The following is an 18,981-nucleotide window of genomic DNA, read 5'->3' as shown; positions in this document are numbered from 1 at the left end:
GTCCTTCTTTGTGGCACCTGACCACACCTGAACGGTAGTCCAGGTGCGACAAAACAAGGGCCTGTAGACTGCCTTGTTGATAATGTTGTTAAGAAGGCAGAGCAGCGCTTTATGTCAACATGTTTTGACCATGTCAGTTTACAATCCAGGGTTACTCCAAGCAGTTTAGTCACCTCAACTTGCTCAATTTACACATTATTCATTACCAAATTTAGTTGAGGTTCATGGTTTAGTGAATGATTTGTCCCAAATACAATGCTTTTAGTTTTTGAAATGTTTAGGAATAACTTATTCCTTTCCACCCATTCCAAAACCAGCTGCACCTCTTTGTTAATCTAAATAATCTCTTATTTAGAATGCTTATTTAGAACCTGCCAGTTTCAAATGACGCAACAATCAGCATTTGAGCTGGCCACACTTTTTTCAGAAACTATTTACACAAACACAGTCCTTACAAAGTTATGTCCAGAATGTGAGAAGTTTATTTTTGGATGCAATGTTCAGACATTCACAGAAGTAGCTACAGCATAACACAATCATCCAAACCGGAAAAATGTAGGCCACATTTGTCCTAGCACTAACTGAGGAAAGATTGACATAACACAAGCGGTCATTTTTTCTAACTCTTGGCTGACATAAACTACAATATGAATTAGCTAATAGCAATTGCTATGTAGAATTAATTACATCACAGGTGAGCTCACCATTTATCAAAATAATTGAGTAAAACACTTTCTAGAAATCAAAAGTAATCCGATGATAGGTAGTTTGTGTGCCCTGCCATGTTCGTTTTTTCCGCATAAACCAAAGATAATAAGACGAGACAAGATGAGTTTGGTCTGTTTATAGTATCCATGATGAAGGGGGTGTGTCATCTACCATCGTTCACATCCCACCTTTCACTTCCTGAAGTTCTCAAAAAATAAGTAACCCTTACTCAACGCGGTTTGTTATATCATTTTGTCCGACAGACGATTATGTGAAACTCAAAATGCATTGTATGTCAACAAACATGGCTCCACACATAGCTGGAATTAGCTTAGCTCATCATTAGCAGTACAACCTTCTAAAAAGTATTTTACATACATAATAGGTGTCCATTACAATCTATGCAAATAACCAGAATGCATTATTTGTCACCAGTACTTTAAAACGTGGACAAAACTGTAAATACATTTGGAACAGTTAGTGCATTCTGACGTCAAGTGCATAAAACAACTCACGCTGGCGCGACCGTTAGAGATATTTGGAACTCACGTATGAAAAGGTTATTAACAATTGTTACAGTGATTTTCTTAATGGCTACATGAGTATTTGTAACTGGAATAAGCAATTTCATAAAGGTGTCACATGAGGTGTCTGGTTGCTCCTAATTACACACCACAGACCAGCAAATATTTTTTACATCAACAACATATGAATCAATACAAAACGTACCTATCACACACTCTATTAGGCCCAACCTTTGGAACTTTGGTTTTCCTAGATATTGTATTGTGATCACCACATCTGATGGATTTGTATACTGCTTTAAAGCACAATTCTGCAGCATCTGTAAAGGTGTGATCAATACATGTTGATTATATAATTACTGTGCTGTTTGTAACTACCCTGGTAGGTTGACTGATAACCTGAACCAGGTTGCAGGCATTGGTTACAGCTTTTTCTTCAGTTGGCAGCTTGATGAAAGCCAGTCAATATTTAAATCATCCAGAAAATATACCACTCTGCTGATATCACATACATAATCAAGCACATACTGACTGTTAGCACTTGGTGGTCTATAGCAGCTTCCCACAGGGCTCTCTCTCTGTTTCTCCCATCTAAGCAAACTCCCTGTTCCGCAGCTTGGACCTGGGGGCAGTGGTGACTCGGTATATAACTTGTTGAGTGACAATACTCTCCCTGTCTGGCCTCTATCCAACAGATTCCCTGTTCAGGGGCCTTGGACTCAGGCCTGTGGGTGGCCAGGGTTATGTTAATAAGATGTGTGTCACTTACTCTTTCTCCGTAACTCATTGAGTGACAGTACTCTCTCTCTCTGTCCGGCCTCCATCCAGCAGACTCCCTGTTCAGCGGCCTAGGGTTGGGGCCTGTGGTGGGCCTGGGCCTGGTCGGCTTCCTCCTGGTCCTCATAGTGGTGGACGTCAGCTGCTACTTCCTGCGCCAGTGTGGCCTGCTGATGTGTATCACGCGCAAGCTCTGCAGCAAGAAGACGACCACCAGCGGCAAGAGCAAGGAGATGGAGGAGGGCAAGGCCGCCTACCTGTGAGTGGACCTTTGAATTGTGAAGACTGACCTTGTGTCATAGAATGTGTGATGTGACATTGTCAGTCAGTCAGGCAGTTATGCGCAAGTGATTGTTCACCTGCTCACTCAGTCACTTGCTTACTCACTCACTCCCTCGCTCCCTCACTCACTCAGAGTGTATCTCAATTGTTTCTACTCCCTTTTCCCTAATTTCCCTTTTGATCTGGGAGAATTGGATAGGTGAAAGTTAATCCTCCATTTTGTTTCTGACATATTTTCACCTGTCCAAACTTGACATATTATTGCAGATGATGGAAAGTAAGCCAATTTAGACTATTTAGACGCACACAAAGGCAGTTTATATCTCACCCGGACACTCCCCACTGTCAAAATATGTAAATCACTCATTCAATCATTTAATGCTCACTCTTCATTATGCAGAAATATACTTGGCACAGTTTGTTTTTTCATATGAACTTGTATGTGGTATGTTTGGTGTGTATGCACGCTAGTGTTGGTGTTTGCACGTTCGTGCATGTGTGTCAAATCAAATCAAATTGTATTAGTCACATGCGCCAAATACAACAGGTGTTGGTTGACCTTACAGTGAAGTGCTCACTTACCTAACCAACAATGCAGTTAAAAAAATATACGGATAAGAATAAGACATAAAAGTAACAAGTAATTAAAGAGCAGCAGTAAAATAACAACAGTGAGACTATATACAGGGGGTACCGATACAGAGTCAACGTGCGGAGGAACTGGTTATTTGAGGTAGTATGTACATGTAGATAGTTATTAAAGTGACTATGCATAGATGACAACAGAGAGTAGAGGGTGTTTAAAGAAGGGGGGGGAGCAATGTAAATAGTCTGGGTAGCCATTTGACTAGATGTTCATGCGTCTTATGGCTTGGGAGTAGAAGCTGTTAAGGATTCTCTAGACTTGGCGCTCCGGTACCGCTTGCCGTGCAGTAGCAGAGAGAACAGTCTATGACTAGGGTGGCTGGAGTCTTTGACAATTTTAAGGGCTGTCCTCTGACATCACCTGGTATAGAGGTCCTGGATGGCAGGAAGCTTGGCCCCAGTGATGTACTGGACCGTTCACACTACCATCTGTAGTGCCTTGCGGTCGGAGGCCAAGCAGTCTCCATACCAGGCAGTGATGCAACAATTCAGGATGCTCTCAATTGTGCATCTGTAGAACCTTTTGAGGATCTGATTACCAATGCCAAATCTTTTCAGTCTCCTGAGGGGGATTGCGTTTTGTCGTGCCCTCTTCACGGCTGTCCTGGTGTGCTTGGATCATGTTAGTTTGTTGGTGATGTGGACACCAAGGAACTTGAAGCTCTCAACCTGCTCCACTGCAGCCCCGTCGATGAGATTGGGGGCGTGCTCGGTCCTCTTTTTTCTGTAGTCCACAATCATCTCCTTTGTCTTGATCACATTGAGGGAGAGGTTGTTGTCCTGGCACCACACGGCCAGGTCTCTGACCTCCTCCCTATAAGCTGTCTCGTCCATGTTGGTGATCAGGCCTACCACTGTTGTGTTATCGTCAAATTGAATGATGGTGTTGAAGTCATGCCTGGTCGTGCAGTCATGAGTGAACAGGGAGGACACAAGAGGGGACTGAGCGAACACCCCTGAGGGGCCCCTATGTTGAGGATCAGCGTAACAGATGAGTTATTACCTACCCTTACCACCTGGGGGCGGCCCGTCAGGAAGTCCAGGATCCAGTTGCAGAGGGAGGTGTTTAGTCCCAGGGTCCTTAGCTTATTGATGAGCTTTGAGGGCGCTATGGTGTTGATCTCTGAGCTCTAGTCAATGACTAGTATTCTCACATACTAAGTGATCCTTTTGTCCAGGTGGGAAATGGCAGTGTGGAGAGCAATAGAGATTGCATCATCTGTGGATCTGTTGCGGTATTCAAATTGGAGTGGGTCTAAGGTTTTTGGGATAATGGTGTTGATGCGAGCCATGACCAGCCTTTCAAAGCACTTCATGGCTGCAGACATGAGTGCTACAGGTTGGTAGTCATTTAGGCAGGTTACCTTAGTGTTTTGGGGCACAGGCACTATGGTGGTCTGCTTAAAACATGTTGATATTACAGACTCGGACAAGGAGAGGTTGACAATGAAGACACTTGCCAGTTGGTCAGTGCATGCTCGCAGTACACGTCCTGGTAATCTGTCTGGCCCTGCGGCCTTGTGAATGTTGACCTGCTTAAAGGTCTTACTCACATTGGCTGCGGAGAGCGTGATCACACTGTTTACTGGAATAGCTGGTGCTCTCATGCATGTTTCAGTGTTATTTGCCTCATGGCGAGCATAGAAGTAGTTCAGCTTGTCTGGTAGGTTTGTGTCACTGGGCAGCTCTCGGCTGTACTTCTTTCCTAGTCTGTAATGTTTTGCAAGCCCTGCCACATCCGACGAGCGTCAGAGCCGGTGTAGTACAATTCAATCTTACTCCTGTATTGACTCTTTGCCTTTTTCATTGTTCGTCGGATGAATCCTTGGAGGGCATAGCGGGATTTCTTATAAGCTTCCGGGTTAGAGTCCCGGTCCTTGAAAGCGGCAGCTCTAGCCTTTAGCTCAGTGCGGATGCTGCCTGTATTCCAATCCTTCTGGTTGGGGTATGTACGTACAGTTACTGTGGGGATGACGTCACCGATGCACTTAATGATGAAGCCAATGACTGATGTGGGTTACTCCTCAATGCCATCGGAGGAATCCTGGAACATATTCCAGTCTGTGCTAGCACAATAGTCCTGTAGCTTAGCATCTGCTTCATCTGACCACTTTGTTATTGATCTAGTCACTGGTGCTTCCTGCTGTAATTTTTGCTTGTAAGCTTGCTTGTAAAGCAGCGTTTGTGGCGTGTGTGCACATACATGTGTACGTGAAAAAATCTGTATATGTGAAAGAGGGGAAATACAAGGCTATGTGTTTGTTCGGGGTGTCTAAATCTAGGTTACAGTGTATGCTTATCTGTGTTCAGGATTCACTGAGCATGCCATTACAAAACCACAGCTATTACTATTTACCTCCACTCTCATTCCATGGAACTGGAGTTTAAATTGAAACAGCATGAATAAGTAATAAATGCAAGATAGGACTGACTCTAGCACAGCAGAATGGATGAAAAGAGTGATAGAGCTTGGGAAAGATGGAAAGAGAGAGAGAGGTTAGGGAGAGCGAGAGATAAAGAGAGTGAAAGAGGAGAGAGGAACATGGAGTGGGAGAGTTGTCAGTGTGCCTACGTGCTGTCTCTCAGCCAAGGCAAAGGAAGTGAAGAGGCTAACAAGACAGCGTGTAGCTAAACTAACATTGTGCTGATTTACAAGGAGGTGTAATGGAGTCTACAGTGTGTTTGTGTTTGTGTGTGTGTGCTTGCGTGTGGGTGGGTAGGTGATACAGAACTTTTCAAAGTATTCATCCTCGCGCATCCAGCTGACACTGAGACTCAGAGACTCTGGGTTCGAGCCCAGGCTCTGTCGCGACCGGGAGGTCCGTGGGGCGACGCACAGTTGGCCTAGCGTCGTCCGGGTTAGGGAGGGCTTGGCCGGTAGGGATATCCTTGTCTCATCGCACACCAGTGACTCCTGGCTTCCGGGTTGGATGTGCGCTGTGTTAAGAAGCAGTGCGGCTTGGTTGGGCTGTTTATCGGAGGACGCATGACTTTCGACCTTCGTCTCTCCCGAGCCCGTACGGGAGTTGTAGCGATGAGACAAGATAGTAGCTACTAACAATTGGATACCACAAAATTGGGGAGAAAAAAAAAGAAGAAAAAAAGGATTCATCCCCCTTGGCGTTTTTCCTATTTTGTTGTATTACAACCTGTAATTTAAATTGATTTTTTTTGTGATTTCATGTAATGGACATACACAAAATAGTCCAAATTGGTGAAGTGAAATGAAAAAAATTACTAAATAAAAATGTAAAACGGATAACTGGTGGGTGCATTTGTATTCACCCCCTTTGCTATGAAGCCTCTAAATAAGATCTGGATCAACCAACTACCTTCAGAATTCACATAATTAGTTAAATAAAGTCCACCTCTGTGCAATCTAAGTGTCACATGATCTCAGTATATACAGTGACTTGCGAACGTATTCTCCCCCTTGGCATTTTTCCTATTTTTTTGCTTTACAACCTGGAATTAAAATATATTTTGAGGGGGTTTGTATCATTTGATTTACACAAAATGCCTTACACTTTGAAGAAGCAAAGTACTTTTTGATATGAAACAAACAAGAAATAAGACAAAAAAACTGAAAACTTGAGCGTGCATAACTATTTACCCCCCAAAGTCCATACTTTGTAGAGCTACCTTTTGCAGCAATTACAGCTGCAAGTTCTTGGGGTATGTTTCTATAAGCTTGGCACATCTAGCCAATGGGATCTTTGCCCATTCTTCAAGGCAAAACTGCTCCAACTCCTTCAAGTTGGATGGGTTCCGCTGGTGTACAGCAATCTTTAAGTCATACCACAAATTCTCAATTGGATAGGGAAGCCCCAGAGTCTGCAACACCACTAAGCAAGGGGCACCACCAAACAAGTGGCACCATGAAGACCAAGGAACTCTCCAAACATGTCAGGGACAAAGTTGTGGAGAAGTACAGATTAGGGTTGGGTTATAAAAAAATATCCAAAACTTTGAACATCCCACAGAGCACCATTAAATACATTATTAAAAAATGGAAAGGATGGTGCCTCCCGGGTGGTGCAGTGGTCTAAGACGCTAGCACACAGTGCTAGCTGTGCCACCAGAGACTCTGGGTTCAAGCCCAGGCTCTGTCGCAGCATGGGGCGACGCACTAGCGTGGCACTAGTTGGCCTAGCGTCGTCTGGGAGGGTTTGGCCGGTAGGGATATCCTTGTCTCATCGCACACTAGCGACTCCTGTGGCAGTCTGAGAGCAGTGCATGCTAACCAGGTCTCCAGCTGCACTGTGTTTCCTCTGACACATTGGATTGGACACGTTGGATTCCTGGTTGGATGCGCTTGGCTTGGTTGGGTGTTTCGTCTCTCCCGAGCCCGTACGGGAGTTATAGCGATGAGACAAGATAGTAACTACTAACAATTGGTATTTTTTTAAATGGAAAGAATATGGCACCACAGCAAACCTGCAAGAGCCAAGGTGGGCATTAATCAAAGAGGCAACAAAGAGACCAAAGATAACCCTGAAGGAGGTGCAAAGCTCCACAGCGGAAATTGAAGTATCTGTCCATAGGACCACTTTAAGCCGTACACTCCACAGAGCTGGACGTTACAGAAGAGTGGCCAGAAAGAAACCATTGCTTCAAGACAAAAATAAGCATACACGTTTGGTGTTTGCCAAAAGGCATGTGGGAGACTCCCCAAACATTTGGAAGAAGGTACTCTGCACTGATGAGGCTAAAATTGAGCTTTTTGGCCATCAAGGAAAAATACCTCTCATCACCCCAAGAACAGCATCCCCACAGGGAAGCATTGTAGTGGCAGCATCATGCGGTGGGGATGTTTTTCATCGGCAGGGACTGGGAAACTGGTCAGAATTTAAGGAATGATGGATGGCGCTAAACATAGAGAAATTCTTAAGGGAAACTTGTTTCAACGACCCTAAGCATACTGCTAAAGCAACACTTGAGTGGTTTAAGGGGAAACATTTAAATGTCTTGGAATGGCCTAGTCAAAGTCCATTCATTAATTAATACAATTTAGAATCTGTGGTATGATTTAGAGATTGCGGTACACCAGCAGAGCAGTTTTGCCTTGAAGAATGGATGAAAATCCCAGTGGCTAGATGTGCCAAGCTTATAGATACATACCCCAAGAAACTTGCAGCTGTAATTGCTGCAGAAGGTGACAAATTATTGACTTTGAGGGGTTGAATAGTTATGCATGCTTTGTTTCACAAGAAAACATATTTTGCATCTTCAAAGTGTTAGGCATGTTGTGTAACTCAAATGATACAAATCCCCCAAAAATCTATTTTCATTCCAGGTTGTAAGGCAACAAAATAGGACAAATGCCAAGGGGGTGGGGGGGGGGGAATACTTTTGCAAGCCACTATAGCTTCCTGCTGAGACAGCAGACTGCCTCTGACTTAGGCCTTTAAACACATCTGAGGGATTTGGATTAATGGAAAGTAGGAGATGCTTTAAGTTTAAGATGCTAATTCAGATCCACCACGGTGCTTAAGTGGTGCTAAGATGGGATTCTAAGTCTTAGAGATGTGTTGAATGTTTTGTAGGATTGTATAAGTTATGTAAGACACTTACATGTAAATGGTCCACCTACTCATGACAGTATGTGGTGAATGGAAAGAGATGATACCGTATGTATAGTAACATTAGATTCTGATGGAGTTGACTTGGGTAGGGTTGTGATTCGTAATTCGTGTATGATTGTGCTGGTCATGTCAATGACGGGAAGCATACAGCGTGTTTTACCAGTTTGCTTTGGGCAGCATCTCATTCCAAAAAGTTGTTCCCTTTTTGCAGCCTCTCTAGATCTGATTAAAATCAGTATAAGCAAAATAGAAGAAAATAGCTAGAGCTACTGCTTACACCAACTCAATTGTCTCAGATCTGCAGGGTGGTTGAACAAGGGCAGAGGGAAAGGGACAACAACCAGCCCCAGTATCTGTTATCATTACCCTCTCCTTCCCGCACAATAGCGGCCCACTTTATTTTCCCCAAAGAATCACATTATCACTAAACAATTTGATTAAATTAAAATAACTTTAATTCACTGGCTAATTAACTATTCATTGATTTCAGGAATGCATGCTTTCAGCATTTTTAGGTGACTATGCATACAAATGTAAATTAGCAATGTATAATTATTTAGTTGCATATTTGATGTGTTTTTGCCTGCCATAATTAATATTGTATTGAGCAAGGACGTGCTTATGTGGAAAAGGTGGTAATAAACAGTTTGTCCTTTTTAATAGATTCACATTGTGTTTCTATACAAACAGAGATAAGTCATAATTAGAATAATTTCTTTAGCTTATACTGTATAGTGCTTTTCAGTACAAAGAAATCATCTCAAAGTGCTTAAAAAACTAAATAAACAAGCACAGCGTTATAAAAACAAATGAACACATATAGAGAGAAATGCATTTAAGGAGCTAATACTACTATGAATAACTATGAACACCCAACATGATTGATTAACCCATTTATGTCTTCTACAGAGATAAATGTACAAGTAATCTCCTATACTTAATTATTGTTCAGCATTTAAAGCACTGTACACTTTTCACTAAGTGGGAAATATAGTGGCAAAGTAACTGACCAGGTTTTTTTTTTAGGTTTGTAAGACTAGTTCTGCATCTTGGAGGAAATAGTAATTGAGTCATCTTTGGTTTAGGAGTGTTGTCTTATGTTTTTAGGTTATAATTGGATATGTAAGGTCTGGTGGGACTTGAGCACTGCACTTTTGCTTCGTAAAAAGCATGGTTTATATGTGCTTCCTACATGCTGTTTAGAGGACTTGGACTCATTTTCCCCTTGTATTTAAAGCAGTGGTCTCAAACTACAAGCCTGTAGGGCAAATGCACAGTGGGGTCAAAAGCAAGCTGCTTTAATGTGGATGGCACTTGTCAATTGTCTTTAGATGTTTATATTCTGCCTTCTCAGACTGCTTGAGGAATGAAGCTTATGCTAGGCATACACTACACACTTCTAAAATCTTAACAACTTGGACGTGCGCCAATTTCCTTGTCCCAAATATTTCATTCTGTCCCTCCTCAACCCCAGGTTGCTCACATTACACAATGATTCCCTAGTTGATCTTGCCCTGAGTTTCTCAGTTGTCATAGGAAAAAAATTCTGACACGTAAACAGTGAGCTGGTTTATTAGTGTGCACATTATTATGTGCAGAAACATTTTTAAAAAAGAGACAGAGGAGCAGATCATGGACTTAATATGAAATAAAAATGATAATATGAAATTATCTTTTTGGTTTCTAACACGGTAGGATGCAGATGTAATATTGGTGCCCCTGGTGGGTGGAGATTTCACTTAAGGACCAATGGAATGGTCTAAAATGTTCAAACTCCGCTCATCCGGGTCACCAGGCCATGTAAAATGAACTTGCCATTGAAAGGCATTGCGTTCTCTCTACAGCTCCACCAATCTATCTTCCATGTGTGTGTTGCTGTTGCTGTCTTCTTCGCCACCATTGTTGGTCTCACATGCTGAGTACTCATTGGCTATTGTCAGCAGTCCTTGCCCAATTGCATCGTAGTACTGCACATACTACAAGATGTATGACCAAAATGTCAGAAAATTCTCAGACAACCGACAGGGGTCTGGAGAACGGAACAGCCATCATCGGTGTGTCCTTGACACGCTCAAACTTCGTGAGTCCCAACGTACTAATCCTAGCCCTAATTCATAGGATTTCACCCCGATCATGGAAATTTGTCTGGGACAGCAAAAACGTGGCGAATTTGTGGCAGAATATTGAGCAGTGTATGCCTGGCATTATGGATTTTTCGGGCTTATTATAGGGCATCGGCCCCCTCAGAGTCACTACTGACATACTGTGGAGCTTAACACCCAAAACCTCTGAGATAGGAAGTGGTTGAACCCAGGGCCAGCCAGTTTCCCCCGACTCAGCCCAATTCAATCCCTTTGGATTGTCAGCAAGCCCCAAAGCACTGGTGTGGATAGCCTTATTGGTGCGATTAACATTGTCGTAGGAAAGAGCAAGTGAGGGAACGAGAGAGGCTTCCCCACTGTGCTTTGGTGTCACTTGGAGGCTCTGTTAGATTATAGGCAGGCACACTGAGATATTGCCTCAGCATTCTGTGTGAGGGTTAAGTATACAAGGTTGCATGGAGACATGGCTGCTGGAGATATCATAGAAGAGGAGAGATGAGAACAGGAAAGCGCTGCTTCTGTCTGCTTTGTGTAACAAATGGAATTGTTGAAGTTTGTGTGTAACTGTGTGTGCACGCATGTGCATGCTCATGCCTGTGTGTGTTTGTGCGTAGGGGCGATGGGTCCAAGGATCCTATCGTTGAGATGAGAACGGAAGAGGAGAGAATAACTAACCACGATGGGAGCCCAGTGCACGAACCCAACGAGACTACACCTCTCACAGAGCCAGAGTAAGGAACCAGAACCACTAGGATTCTAAGGCCCTGTCCACCCTAATGCTGTATTTAGATGGTACGAGGTAGACGACAATCCGGATGTCATTGTTTTCAATGACAGCACGACGGTAAATGCCATTGAGGCAGGCGGTGAATGCCGTCAGTTGCGACTGTAGAAGGGACTTGCCCCCAGTTCAAATATTTAAACTTTTACCGTAGCGTTGTTTTCTACCGGATGTTGATTTACAGTGATTGTTTACTGAAATCACCATAGCAACGCATACGAGCGTGCTGGCTTGCTTTTGCCATCCCCCTCTTTCTTGAGTTCATGTCCAGCTATGCTTACTGGTATGATGTTTTTTGCGTCCCTCGTCTAAATGCAGCATAATGTAACCCCACCCTAACCCAAATATGCAGCCATATTAGTAGAAAAGGGCACTTTAGTTGAAGTTGACAAGATGCAAGTTGGTGTTTTAGTGTGTTTTCTAGATCTTGGCTAATGGTGTTGCCCTTGCACTCACTTAACTGATATAATTTATGGACATGGTTATAGGTTGTAGTAGTGGACTAGACATATAGTGGTGGAAATGTGCTTTAGTATGAAAGAGTATGGTCAATTCAGGCCACAACCGTGTCCTGTCAGTGAAGAGCCTTCTATAGTATATGGTTCAACAGCCAGGGGCCAAAGTCAAGGTGTATTCCATCTTATAACAGGCCTCTTCAACACAAGGGTATACCTTGCCGATGGGATCGTTGAACGCTACTGGATTTGATAGTTGTAGTGTTGTCTTTAATTGACTGAGCTTGTATGAGTACTGTAAATTAATCAGGTGTAGATTGTTCTTGGTTGTATTTCCGACGTTATAGATTAAGGATTGTTTTAGTTACATAATTTTTTGTTTGTGTATTTCTTGTGTACACTACCATTTAAAAGTTTGGGGTCACTTAGAAATGTCCTTGTTTTTGAAAGAAAAGCATAAAATAACATCAAATTGATTAGAAATATAGTGTAGTCTTTGTTAATGTTGTAAATGACTACTGTAGCTAGAAACGGCAGATTTTTAAGGAATATCTACATAGTGGTAAAGAGGCCCATTATCAGCAACCATCACTCCTGTCTACCAAATGGCACGTTGTGTTAGATAATCCAAGTTTATCATTTTAAAAGGCTAATTGATCATTAGAAACCAATTTTTAAATTATGTTAGCACAGCTGAAAACTGTTGTTCTAATTAAAGAAGCAATACAACTGGCCTTCATCAGACTAGTTGAGTATCTGGAGCATCAGCATTTGTGGGTTTGATTACAGGCTCAAAATGGCAAGAATCAAATAACTTTCTTCTGAAACTCGTCAGTCTACTCTTGTTATGAGAATTTCCATTGAGAAATTGCCAAGAAACTGAAGATCTCGTACAATTCTGTGTATTACTCACCTTCACAGAACAGTGCAAGCTGACTAACCAGAATAGAAAGAGTGGGAGGCCCCGGTGCACAACTGTGCAAGAGGACAAATACATTAGAGTGTCCAGTTTGAGAAACAAACGCCCTGCAAAACACCAGTCTCATCGGCAACAGTGAAGAGGCGACTACGGATGCTGGCCTTCTAGGCAGAGTTGCAAAGAAAAAGCCATATCTCAGACTGGCCAATAAAAATAGAATATTAAAGATGGGCAAAATAACACAGAAACAACAGTTTTCAGCTGTGCTAACATTATTGCAAAAGGGTTTTCAAATGATCAATTAGCCTTTTAAAATTATAAACTTGGATTACCTAACACAACGTGCCTCTGGAACACAACAGTGATAGTTGCTGATAATGGGCCTTTGTACGCCTACGTAGATATCCCATTAAATATCAGCCGTTTCCAGCTACAATAGTCATTTACAACATTAACAATATCTACACTGTATTTCTGATCAATTTGATGTTATTTGGTAGTGTAGGTTCAGTAATTCACTTGAGGGCTGTTGAAACTGTTGACATTATAAACCACCATATTAATATATTGATCAAGTAAATGTATTAATTGGACAGTCAGTGATAACTTTGAATGTATTACATGCATTGACTAGCAGTAGGGTACCGCTACTTATGTTATGGATGCATCATTCTCCATCGTGCTCACTCTATGCTGCCATGGAAACTACCACTCATCCTACCTCTTATAGTTTGCCAATAAGGATGCATGCTCTGTATGTGTGTATGTAAATGATTTAGCTAAATGTCATATCAAAATGTATACATTTCACAGGGTGATAAAGTCCTTTCACATTCCTTCTCTGAACTGTTACCGTAATTAACAATGAACTCATGGTCATGAGTGAGACGTGGGTTGAGTGAAATATGTAGTTATAATTAACCCTTTCATCCGAGGTCTCTCACTCAGACGTGTCTGTCTCCTTTGTCTCTCTCCCACAGGAAGCTACCGCTGAAGGAGGAGAACGGGAAGGAGACGCTCAAGCCCGACATGATCGAGATCAAAGTGCACAGCGACAACAGCATCCACACAAAGCGGGACGACAGTAAAGCATAAAACGTGTGTGCCCTTTTGCCCCTCGCTGCAAACGAGAACATTTCGGAGCATCTTACCCTGAGATCAAAATACAGAAAAAAACACAACACATAAAAAAATATATGTCCATAAGGGCCCAGAGAAAAAGAAAAGTGTGTGTAAATACAAATAAGAGAGAGCAAGCCAGAGAGAAAGAGAGAGGAAGACCCCAACAACAAGCGTTTATATGTGACTAATCAATTATGTTGTTTCTATCCAAGATGGCTCCAGTCAAGGACACTTTGTGTTGATCAGTGATTGTAATATTGTTTCTTTTTTTCCTCTGACTTTGGTTTTGTTGTTGTTTTTTACGCCTTTGCCGTTGCTTATCCGTTGCTTTTATTTATTTTCCTTCCCCCTCTTATTCAATCCCCATTTGCGAAAACACCCGCTCCTAAACACATGCATAAACACGAACACATACACACATACACACCAAAGCTCTCTGTCACACGGATAAGTACCGCCACTATCAACTCCCACTCAAGTCTGCTGTGCCTGGTAAAAAGATCTCCAACAGTGGCATTTACAGAGTAAGCTACCCTACCCCCACTGCAGCAGTCTCGTCTGTATTCTATTGCGGCTCTGGTCTAAGATGTGATGTCTGGGCTGTCCTGTCTAATGCTTGTGTACTACGCTACATTCGCCCCTGTATGCCTGAGTATGCCCACTCCTCTTTGAGCTTCCGTCTCAGAGAATGTTGAGCTTGCTCATCGGTTATGCCACCATTTTGTTTTGTTTTTCTTTTAAAGAAGATGAAAAAATTAACAGGTACTGTAAAGGTACCTTTGTAGTTATACTCGTCTTGGTGTGTCTGAATGAGAGCTTCCACTGAAGCGTGTGTCTGCTGTTATAAGTGTGAGAGCTATTTTTGTGTAAATATATTCAGCATATTTGATCAAAATCGTTTGCGTTAACTATGCAGACCGTCTGTCTCCATTATTTTACTAGTGTACCATGTATTTCCATAAGGTGACAGCATGACAGGAAAAAAATCTCTGATGATAACAGCTATTTGTTAGCCAGTCGGAAAGAATCCCCCAAGATCCATTATGGTTCTAGGTGGTTACATCTGGGAGGACTACATGGTCAGTACACATGGTCTGTGTGGTCAGGAAGTAAGCCAGGAAATGTTAAATATTTTGAACAGAATATGAACATCGTTACACCTGCCACTGTTGACCAATGAGCTGGCTTCATTGTAGGGGATTGTACAAGGCTGTGTTTTAGCACTGGTTTTGATGTGATGCCATGACCAATAATGTCAAAAACAGAGTACTGCTGTTTTTCGGCAGAAAATTCATCTGTACCGAGCCCTTGGAGTTATAGGTAATGTTTCCTGTGTATATGTTAACCGTCTTCATGGTGTATCCGTAACCAGGCTACAGCGCTTGTTATCTCACACAACAATAAACAACAGAGACCATTTTGTGTTATTTTATGGTTACTCTGCTTTACATGGAATGTTATTTTAATTCATTTTTTGCAGTAAAACATTTTTTTTGACATTCTTTCTCAGACAAGAAAAAAAACAATTGATGTTGACATGAAATTGAAATGTGAAAATAATGTGGTTGTCATACAGTTCTGTAAGTATTTATTGGGAAAAAAGTAGTCTATAAAAAGGAAAAGACGGTCATGCCCGATATTGTTTGTTTAATTTGAAAGTTGTGCCACCATTCTATTGGCTAAAGGCGAAAACCAATGAATGTCGAATTGTTCTGTTCTCAACTGCTAAAGACCAGACTCCAACACACGGGCATAAAGTATTTCAGTCATGCTATTTAGATACACTTACATTATAGCTGATTTTAGTTTCATGCCAATATTAATGATCAAAAACCAATCACTTTTTTGTGTTCATTTCCTGTATCCGATGTTGTCATGTAAATAGGTAAAGAAAAAAAAGATATTTTACAAAGCTCGTGTAAATAGACCCGGAAAATATGAGTCTTTTTTCAAAAGCAAAAACAGGCTTTCTTGTGTGAACGCTCTCCAGCTGAAAAAAACGCTTATTTTAGTTCTGGTCCGACAGTTCAGTGACGATGTGACAGTGGTCTTTACTATTCATCACTTTACCCTCAAGAAACCACACACACAGTGGGCCCTTAGGCCACTTCACATCATTTCAATGGAGGCTGTAATAAAGATAATAGCATGCCTTGGTTTTCCCACGGCCCATTGTCCCCCTGGTCCCTTGCTGCAGTGGCAACAGTGTAAACCATTAAATAAAAATGTAATAGGCTTGTTTGCCATTAGCCGAGGGAGCGGCGCACATGATCTTTGGAGACTGGACTGTTCCTTGCAGAGTCGACGTGACGGACACCGACATGCTGCCCATTAGTTTGTAATTACCCTGTCGTTAATTATACAGTGGTGCTGTGAATGCTGGGGAATGTAGTATTTGCCACTGCTTGAGAGCTAGGTGGACTCTGACAGTTAGCTCTGCTAGGGTAACTAGGGTTTTAGCACAGGCAGCATACAGTATTTGAGCACTGAAATGTGTGTGTGCGTGCCTGTACATGTAAGTATAAGTCCATATGTGCTGTGTGCGTGTGCTGTGTGTGTCTTACACTGAATTAAAAAATGGATTATCATGTATATCGCTGTCATCAATTCTATGGGTGGAGCGCTCTGCATGTGTGTCTGAGAATCCCCTCTACCCCTTTTTGCTCCATTGGTTTTACCCCATAAAACTGACTTTGTTTTCTCCCCCAAAGCACGATGTGTAAACTGTACCTGCAATCTTGGAGTTGCTCTGTAGCCTGTTAAGACAACTGTAAATAGGGAGCACAGTGCCTGATGGCCATTAGATTTGTACATGTTATTTTATATCTGAATATGAGTCTTTTTCCCCATTCCCTTTTCCCAAATCTCTCCCCCTCGGACTCCGTCTCTGTCTCCATAGAGAGTACTGGTGTGTTACTAGCTTCGTGGATTGTGTCCCCCCCTCTTGTCCCCTTCTGGACTGTGCTTACGCAGGTAGTGGAAACTGTCGACGTGGCCGTAACTTGTGGAACACCCTGTAACAAACCTCCTGTCATTTTATCATCTGTAAATAAACATGTCCTGGTAAAAGATGATGCATGTGGGAGTCGGCCATTCAGGAGGTTTCATCTTGTCTTTTATCTTGGTTTTGGTTTTACTACATTTGGTGACCCATGTGAGGAGAATAAAATAATAACTGACTGTGTCCTAAATGGTATACTGAAGTGCACTATATAGGGAATAGGGTGTCATTTGGGACACAGATATCCTCATACAGGGCACCGGGTGTAGTGGTGCAACACAAAACTTGAATGGGAATTGATTCAATGTCAGACCTGGGTTCAAATACATTTGTATTTAAGCATTTGTATTTTAAATATGTATTTTCTTTGTATTGGAGTATTTTCAAATACATGCCAATATTTTACAAGTGTATTTCCAGATACATTCCATTATTCAACTACTTGTATTTTCAAAGAGAAAATATTCAAATACTCACTTCGAAATGTATGCGAAAGTAATTGAAATACAATAAATAGTACTTTAACTGAGAATATTCCAAAGACACCATTTATCAGCATGCTTTTGCACTTCAAGCAAAGTCAGTAAGTGCATATTTGTAAATAAATCTCAATCGCACAAAGGTTGCTTCCAAACCATATCAGTCAGCCTCGGATATTAAACTTGATTCTATTTCAAGAGACAAAGTGCTTTATTAACAATATTTTACCCTAAAAAAACTTAGATCTCAGCTCAAAGGGCTCCAAATGGTTCAAAATAAGAGACAACGAGAACTGAAGTGTTTTCTAACTAAGTTGCCCCCTCTTCAAACCTCATTTGAAGTTTATAGATAACATGTACTCTGTTTTCACTATGAGAGGGCACTGTTCACTGATGGTTTGATTTGGCTTTGAGGGCTTCTCTCTGTTATTGCTCAATGTCAACTGACTTTTCACCAAATTGGATGATATTTGGCTGAAACCAGTTCAAAGTAGGGTGACCCAAATATGAAAAATGACTAACTGGGACATTGATCAAGTTTGATCAGACGGTTACTGCTCCCCTCACCCCGTGTCAAACAATTGGATTCAGGAGGCAGGCATTAACATGGATTTACTTCCGGCTTTATGCAATAAAGACAGAAATGTTATACACCAATAGTAGCCTCTTATCATCTTAAATCATTTAAATATGTACCGTTATCACATGTGCACCTTTACCTTGCTTTGGCCTTGTTTTTAAACCGTAAATCTCAAGCAGAACGTACTACCAAAGATACTAGTAACGTTTCATCTGGGGTTTGACTGTTAGCTAGAAAGCTACTTTCCAGCATGCCGGAAAAAGCACACTGTGTTGTGACTGGATGCCGTAGTGTAAAAATAACCTTACACTATTTCCCGAAGAATGAAGACATCCGAAATCAGTGGCTGCTTTGCATTTTGGGTGGAAAGGCTGCACGGAAAATTACGATGTGGTCAGGCATGTGCAGTGTACATTTTGAGTGAAATTGCTTTATCAATTGGAGAGAACATACGATAGGTCTTGCCAGGAAGCTAATCCTGAAGACTGATGCTGTACCATTATTGGCAGTGGATCTTGCAAGCCCTGACCATAATGGAAGTATCAGCATTTGATGAGTCTGACAGAATAACAACAACAAAAAAAATCAGGAAAAACGCATGTCAAAAATTGTATAAATTGATTTGCATTTTAATGAGGGAAATAAGTATTTGACCCCTCTGCAAAACATTACTTAGTACTTGGTGGTAAAACCCTTGTTGGCAATCACAGAGGTCAGACGTTTCTTGTAGTTGGGCACCAGGTTTGCACACAGGAGGGATTTTGTCCCACTCCTCTTTGCAGATCTTCTCCAAGTCATTAAGGTTTCGGGGCTGGCGTTTTGCAACTCGAACCTTCAGCTCCCTCCACACATTTTCTATGGGATTAAGGTCTGGAGACTGGCTAGGCCACTCCAAGGCCATTATGTGCTTCTTCTTGAGCCACTCCTTTGTTGCCTTGGCCGTGTGTTTTGGGTCATTGTCATGCTGGAATACCCATCCACGACCCATTTTCAATGCCCTGGCTGAGGGAAGGAGGTTCTC

General features: G+C 41.9%; 1 protein-coding gene across 9 annotated transcripts in view; it reads left to right on the top strand.

Annotated features, from left to right (window-relative positions):
- The window catches only part of LOC110495975 (neural cell adhesion molecule 2), a 422,938-nt gene extending 405,969 nt beyond the window's left edge, over positions 1 to 16,969 (top strand). For 4 of the 9 annotated variants that reach the window (XM_021571545.3, XM_090208335.1, XM_090208336.1 and 1 more), the window contains exons 15-17: positions 2,061 to 2,268; positions 11,238 to 11,354; positions 13,759 to 16,969. In XM_021571545.3, the coding sequence (XP_021427220.1) occupies positions 2,061 to 2,268; positions 11,238 to 11,354; positions 13,759 to 13,873 (440 nt within the window). In that variant the 3' untranslated portion in view covers positions 13,874 to 16,969. The remainder of the gene's footprint in view (positions 1 to 2,060; positions 2,269 to 11,237; positions 11,355 to 13,758) is intronic. The other 5 variants (XM_021571547.3, XM_090208337.1, XM_090208333.1 and 2 more) reach the window with 3 other exon arrangements.
- Positions 16,970 to 18,981: the final 2,012 nt, after the last annotated feature.

This window comes from Oncorhynchus mykiss, chromosome 18 (assembly GCF_057628025.1).
Source record: "Oncorhynchus mykiss isolate SJ-2025 chromosome 18, ASM5762802v1, whole genome shotgun sequence".
Classification (NCBI taxonomy): domain Eukaryota; kingdom Metazoa; phylum Chordata; class Actinopteri; order Salmoniformes; family Salmonidae; genus Oncorhynchus; species Oncorhynchus mykiss.
Note: the sequence above shows the minus strand (reverse complement) of the source record. Positions and strands in the feature narration are given on the sequence as shown.